The 6,802-nt window shown below is 35.3% G+C and overlaps 1 protein-coding gene and 1 long non-coding RNA gene across 2 annotated transcripts; one reads left to right on the forward strand and one right to left on the reverse strand.

Moving 5' to 3' along the window:
* Positions 1–2,885: 2,885 nt before the first annotated feature.
* LOC120330757 (uncharacterized) lies at positions 2,886–3,920 on the reverse strand. The gene is made up of 2 exons (XM_078112458.1): positions 3,657–3,920; positions 2,886–3,096 (listed from the first exon to the last, which is right to left on the reverse strand). The coding sequence occupies exons 1-2, from the start codon at positions 3,857–3,859 to the stop codon at positions 2,895–2,897; spliced, it is 405 nt and encodes a 134-aa protein (XP_077968584.1). The 5' UTR covers positions 3,860–3,920; the 3' UTR covers positions 2,886–2,894.
* Positions 3,921–4,819: 899 nt separating this feature from the next.
* LOC120328531 (uncharacterized) lies at positions 4,820–6,802 on the forward strand. The gene is made up of 4 exons (XR_013475335.1): positions 4,820–4,942; positions 5,443–5,507; positions 5,654–5,897; positions 6,211–6,802. It is a non-coding gene; the product is annotated as an uncharacterized LOC120328531 (long non-coding RNA).

The raw sequence follows: 6,802 nt of genomic DNA on the forward strand, positions 1-6,802 counted from the left end.
CGAGCATTGCAGTTTACAATCTTGAACCAACTAAAAAGAAACAACTAATCAATAACATATCAATCACCATTATTTGTAAAAATCTTATTTGCCAATTTTTCGCCTTTTACTGCTTGCCTGTCCATCATCAGAATATACTCGGATGTGCCCTCAGCCCCCGGGATCTCTGACAATCATTGGCCCACTTTCCAACTGAGCACGTCGCGTGCCAATCCAACTTTCATCTATGCAGAATAATTGTTATGTAAAAAAATAACGATATCCCAACTTCAGCATACATAAAAACTAACATTATGAGTTTCCTCAGCAACCTTTTGTACCTTGGAAAATAGATTCAGATAAATGTGGGCATCACTAAGTCGAGTCCTTGTAAGGGCCAAACTTGATTTTTCCATTTCATATAGCTTTAAGACATCTGTCCAGAGCACATCACGTCCATATAAATTCATATATCTAGAGCCACTTGGTTTTGAGGAAAACAATGAGTTCCGAGCAGTCTGTTTTAAAAACATATCATTTAGAAAATATATCACAAACATTCATGTTCTGAAAAGGGTTTTATCAAAAAAAGTTAACAGTTCTAAAGCATGTCAGCCGGCCACACATAGATTCAGAAATGAATAGATGATACTGAAACTTTGGTATACCTTTTAAAAGATGTGATGGATCAGAACAGAGGAACACAGGACGATCTACTGCGTGTGGATTTGGAGCGACGTAAATGCCATCCATAGGGGGACCAGATAATCCACTGACAAGTTTAAAAAATCTCCGATTGGTTGCCATTCCATCTGCAACTATAGCATGTATGTGAAGCCCTCTTCTCTCACATTCGTAAAGAATTCTCCAGAAGAGAAGCGCTAACTGTGCTGGTGGTGTCACAGTAGTGGGGTACCATGCTAGAGGAAGTGACACCTCTCGTTTGATGGTCCTCACATAAAATACTGTCAAGTAAACTGTCATTGAAGTGGCAATTAGGTAGCAAAGATATATAGGTTATTTATGCAGATACATACCAAGTATGTGACTTGCGATTTGACAGCGGCTGGATAAACTTGATTTTACAAATCCTATCAGTTGACCATCACGCACGACAACATTTTCTTTAACTGGTAAAGTCATAATCATGATGAAAATTTTTTATATAGATAAAGGGATCAAATGATAAGCCACATACTTTTCATTACATCCAGCGTAAGATAGCCAGGAAGTGTGCGATGTTCCTTCATGACTCTTTCTATTCCTCAGAGGGCCATCTCACATAAACCGGGCTTGGGAGTCAGGTAATTCCTAAATATAAAACATATGGTATGAAAAACACAAACTGAATAAGGAACAAAAAAATTCTTGCACAAAGAAACTGACACATGTAACTTCTCAATGACAATAAAAAACTTAACCAAAGCTTAAATTTCTTAACTGACATGACCACAATGGTACCTGTATCTTCGTATGGTACTACTAGACGGTAATATTAAAACATTGCTTGTTCGTATATGGTCATATGCGGCAGGTGATCTGCAATTAGACAAAAAAATTTGATTCTACTAAAAAAAAACAAATATTTAGCTGCTAGTTTCTAGCATTCTGATGAATTTTAAAGATCGATGATTATTATATACTCATTATTGTCGGCAAAGAAATATTTATATCTCATAAATTTAACTCCCTTATAATATATTAGGCATTTGGAACTTCCTACCTGGAATAAAGCTCAATGGCCCAGCGAATGGTATCGAGATGATATCTTCTTTGGTGAGCCGGAAGAGATGCATTTTTTACTTGGTTACTGTAAAACATGAGTTGCCATTCATTGAGGGAGCGGTGCTCGTCCTCAAATACACCCTGAATCAGGAAAATGAGTATATACATATAAACAATTGAATAAAAGTACATTACAAATTAATTCAAATTAAAGCCACCTTAATGGGGTCTTCCTCAGTAGCATCAGTAACCTCATAAAGAACCTCATCCTGGGATGAAAATTGAGTGCATTTTACACAAACACTTGAGTTGTTGTTAACTGAAATATACATTATATAATCTCTAATTATTTATACTCAATAACTTTCTAGAAAATGAAGTAAAATTTGATATAAATGTGTACAATATGAGAAAACATCACTGTGCAAATTCATCTCCATTCTTATTAGAATTACTCTTTTACACTTGGTAACTTTATTTATCTACCTAAATAAAGCTTTAATTCTACTCACTTAATATACTACACTCAGGTGATCTATGCAGGGTGTCAAAAACAACCTTCTCTCCATCCCATCTCAGAATTGGGTGATCATTCGCTCCCAGCATAGCTCTACCCATGCCTTGGCAAATCTTTATACTTTCCAAATAAACTGAAGAATATATTTGATTTTAGAAGTGAACTATTTTATTATATGCAAGCTTAACAGAAACTTACTCAAATAGGCATGCATCGTTTCATGGAGAGGATCACCAATCATCGAACCCAAGACATCAAGGTCAACAAACCAACCAAATACCGCAAGGCACACCAACTTAGCTCGTTCGTTGAATTGGATTCTATTAAATAATTCATCAAGCCCATTATAATAATATTGCGAAAAGGAGATTTTACGATACGACAAATTAATCAAAATTAGGTTATCAATAAAAAGAGTAGAAAAATTTATGACAAGAATGAGACCTTAATTTCGAAACAATGAAACCTCTCTCCTTTAATTCGGCTGTAAAACAATTCTCCTTGTCTTGATAAAATACCCATTTTTCTGCAAATAATTTAAATTCATTAGCTTATAAAGTTTAATAGATTATCTTCATAACTGAAATCAAAAAATGATAACTCTACCAAGGAGAAATCTTGCAGTATCTTTATGGATATATTATTCTCACCTTTCATGCTCAAACTAAGCTTATTAGCAAATTTTTTTCAAATCTGCTATGCTGTTGTGCCTGACCTTCTCAATGCTGACCCTCTCAGCTGGTGGCTTTCTACTCGTATTTGGTTTTACGGCCTTTGGCAGCTGCAGGCTTGGTCTTGCACCCAGTTTCAATGCTACAGACTTGCCGTTTCTTATAATATCTCCCTCATGGAAATGAGCTTCACATATGGATGCTCTGAATATGAACAAGATACCAATACCAAAATATGTTAAAATTTTGTAGTACAGCTGTAGGTCAACCATTTAAAGCAAGGGTCTCAAACTCGCAGGACATTAGTTTATATTGATAAACTGTAACAATGTTTTCCATGTGGCGAGACATTACTGTCTTTAAACTAACCTTTCATTGTGGAAAACTTGATGCAGTGATGCGGCCTGGACCCTCTCCGAGTCCCGATTATGCCTCCAGTGGCCCTTGGGTAAATTGAGTTCGAGACCCCTGTTCTAAAGGAACTCAGTCTCTAATTAGTACGGTAGGGTACTTTATTTACAATGCTATATCCTGATATCTGTAGACTATATCATAGTCTATCTATCTTATTTCAGTATTGACCTTGGGTCTGCAAGATAGAACCTTCCGAATCCAAATACCTCATAGGGACTCACGAATAAAAAAAGACAATCCGACTAAACTAGCCTCTTTCTGCTATTCAATCTTCAGAGCTGACTTGTGACCCTGGACAAAGCATTTTCAAGTTGCCTGACATAAATCTATAAATACTGAAATATACATACGATTCTTTGTGCAACATTTCCTTTATATTATCTCCCCGTGATGCATCTCGCATGGAAAGCATAAATCTTGTTAACGCAATCCGATGCTCCCTTTCTTCCTCATTCCTTGCTAAATCGGGCCTTCTGATACAAAACAGACTTCTTTTCTCAACTTTTTGTCTACTCCATGAGCACCCAGGCACAGAACAGTGTGTGGAAGGCATTTTTCTATTTTTAAATAGTATGGTACCGGTAGCAATTGATTTCTGTCAAAGGCACAGCCATTAAAACAATATATAACCGTATATCGAGTCAGTCCGTTAACCTAAATCTTTTTTTTCTTTTTCTTTCAAATTTAAATCCATTGCCAATTCGGATTTATGATATTGATAGTTTTGGTTTATCCAAATATATTATTTAAATTTAGTTGCATGAATCCCCCGTTTTCCAGGTAATTTAGGTGATCTTATAGATCATATATGTATACAATCTGTACATAGATAAATATTGATAAATTTTAAACAAACCAGATACATTTACCCATATTAGTCCAGAAATCCAATTTAAATTGTGTCCATATTCATGTAATGATAATCCAAGTATCCATGAGATCCAGTGACCATTGAAAACATTATACCATTCAACATATATTTTAAATTTATCCATTATTAGCATTTAATATCAAAAACAATATTTTCAAAGAATTAGACAAAAATCAGAAAAACACCTACCATGCCATTAGGTGTTCTCTACATTTTCAGTCTATGTAACCCAATGTTGTACGAAAAACTAGACATTTTACATAAAATTAGACAAATATGGTACGGTATACAATGAATCCTGGTACCAGAATGTCATGGGTTGGCCAGTGATCGCAGAGTGTTGTTGACTGTGTTGGGAAAATGTATATAAATATTATAACCTAACCTAAAATCGTTAACCTAAATCCTTATTCAACATCGGCTACAGCAAATTAGCTGAGGAAATACACGGGCCGCAATATCGCGTTGAAGGAATTCCATGACGCATCGCTCAAGCGGAACGAGAGAACAATTTAACATAAATAAACAAAGACGAAAAAAGCGTGAGCCAACTATATTCAGTTAACCATGAACATACCATGATGCTCAACTAAAACCTTGACCAATGAGGAGTGTCTGACGCGTTACGCTCCATTGCGGCAACTTGATTCGTTAACGCCCACTCGAGTTCCCAGCGTTTTGCGGCAGTTTCACCATATCTAATGGTCGCATCGGACTCAAGGGCTGTAGTTATTATATAGTCAGTGGCTATTATGGCTGATAAAGGTAAGTCTACCATTTCTATACGTTAGATATATACTATCAGCATGTTTCCATTAGCGGGTGACTATTCAGGGAGCTACCATGTGCTGATATATGACAGACAGAGCTGCCGAGTTTAAATTCCTGAATCAGATCCCGAATTTGATGATACATTCAGACATTACCTGCCTGCCTGTACCGTACTAGACTCATTCATGTTAGAGGATCATAAACTGACAGTATTCATAGATCTTGACGAGACAATGGAAGAAAAGTTTACCTTGAATGAGCAAAAGTAAGACAGCTATTGAAAAGAGAGCTACAGTCAGACAGAGGGCAAAAAGTGTTAGGAGAAATTCAATGCAGGACAGATCATGCATTCAATTTTCTTACCATCAATATATTTTATGGATTTCATTCTATAGATAGAGACATACTTAAATGTGATATTTCCATGACAATATTTTTGCTAATGAACAACTTATTCTGAGATTTATAAAAAATAACTTATGTTTTATTTCAAGGAGCTCAACGTGTCAAAAGTTATTATCCAGCGTGGCATCTTTGGCTATACACATTCACAAACAAGGTAAGATTTACATAATTATAGACTCCTACATAAATTCCATAATTACTAATACAACTTCCACAACTCAAGAAAACATAAAAGCAAATTTTTTTTAACCACCATGGGGTAAATCTGTCAAAACAATTTTGAATTTTTTTTATTTTTAGGCAGAGATATTAGTGTAGGGAGAATTGTAGTGGAAGATCATTGCAGCCACTGTCCCTATTTTACCAAATATGGTCAAATACTTACAATTGTTGCTGAAGAAAAGTCCTGAGTGATCAAATGTTATCCTTCAGCTGTGATGCAAATCCCTACACTGGAACAGAGTATTCCAGGTTTACTATACCCTCCAGTCTGTCGGGAAATTATTTGATAGATTCACAGCCAAAGAAATGGATAAAACGAAAGGTGTGGTGCTTAATATTTGTCTGGATTTGAGTATGTTTAGATACCATAATTTTAGGGACCATATGACTAACTGGCAAAAATTGCTTAATTGGGTTTTTATTTATACATAAGGCTATAAAATGCAAATGTTTTCTAAGCAATATTGGTTTTGAATGTAGGCAATAAAGCACTACCTGATACATACATTGTGCGCACCAGCTTAACATGCGCTTGATCGATTTTAATTTCAAGTATTGACCCTGTTTGATTGACATTCATGATAATCAATAATAAGATATCCTAATATCACACACCTGTTCCCTATGTTTTCCAGATTTACTGGATTCAAGTTCTATCATATTGAATGACGATGAAGTCCATATAATCCAATACATTGCTGGGTTTATTTTACAAAAATGCAAAAACGATGCTAAGACCCGGAAGACTGCAAAAGAATCCAGTCATTATTTAATCCCGAACCGGACTGTTTGATAACTGACTCTATGATTGCAGTAATGCAGGAAACAGAATATGGACGCCTAACCGTACCATTGCCCAGTGTCCAAGCTGCTCGAAGTTGAATTTAGATTAAACTATGCTCATGAAGGTGTTACAGCCACAGTTTTTAAAAATTTCAATATAGAATCATTTGCTGCTGGACATCTTGCAAAAATAAGGTGCCGTCAAACAGAATTTATCCCTACGAAAACTGCCTAAAAAATAAATGTAGATGAAGAGCATGATCTCTTTTCATTTTATTTTGCAAGGTAGTGCGATTAGATGTGATTCCAGTTTTATTTTTATTACTTTAGCAGTAATTAAACGAAGCAATCTATTTTTCATAACAAAATTTTCATTGCAATATAGTATATTTTCATGACAATAGGCAATGTAAGTTGCATAATAAAAATACAGCATATCTAGAA

This window comes from Styela clava, chromosome 5 (assembly GCF_964204865.1).
Source record: "Styela clava chromosome 5, kaStyClav1.hap1.2, whole genome shotgun sequence".
Classification (NCBI taxonomy): domain Eukaryota; kingdom Metazoa; phylum Chordata; class Ascidiacea; order Stolidobranchia; family Styelidae; genus Styela; species Styela clava.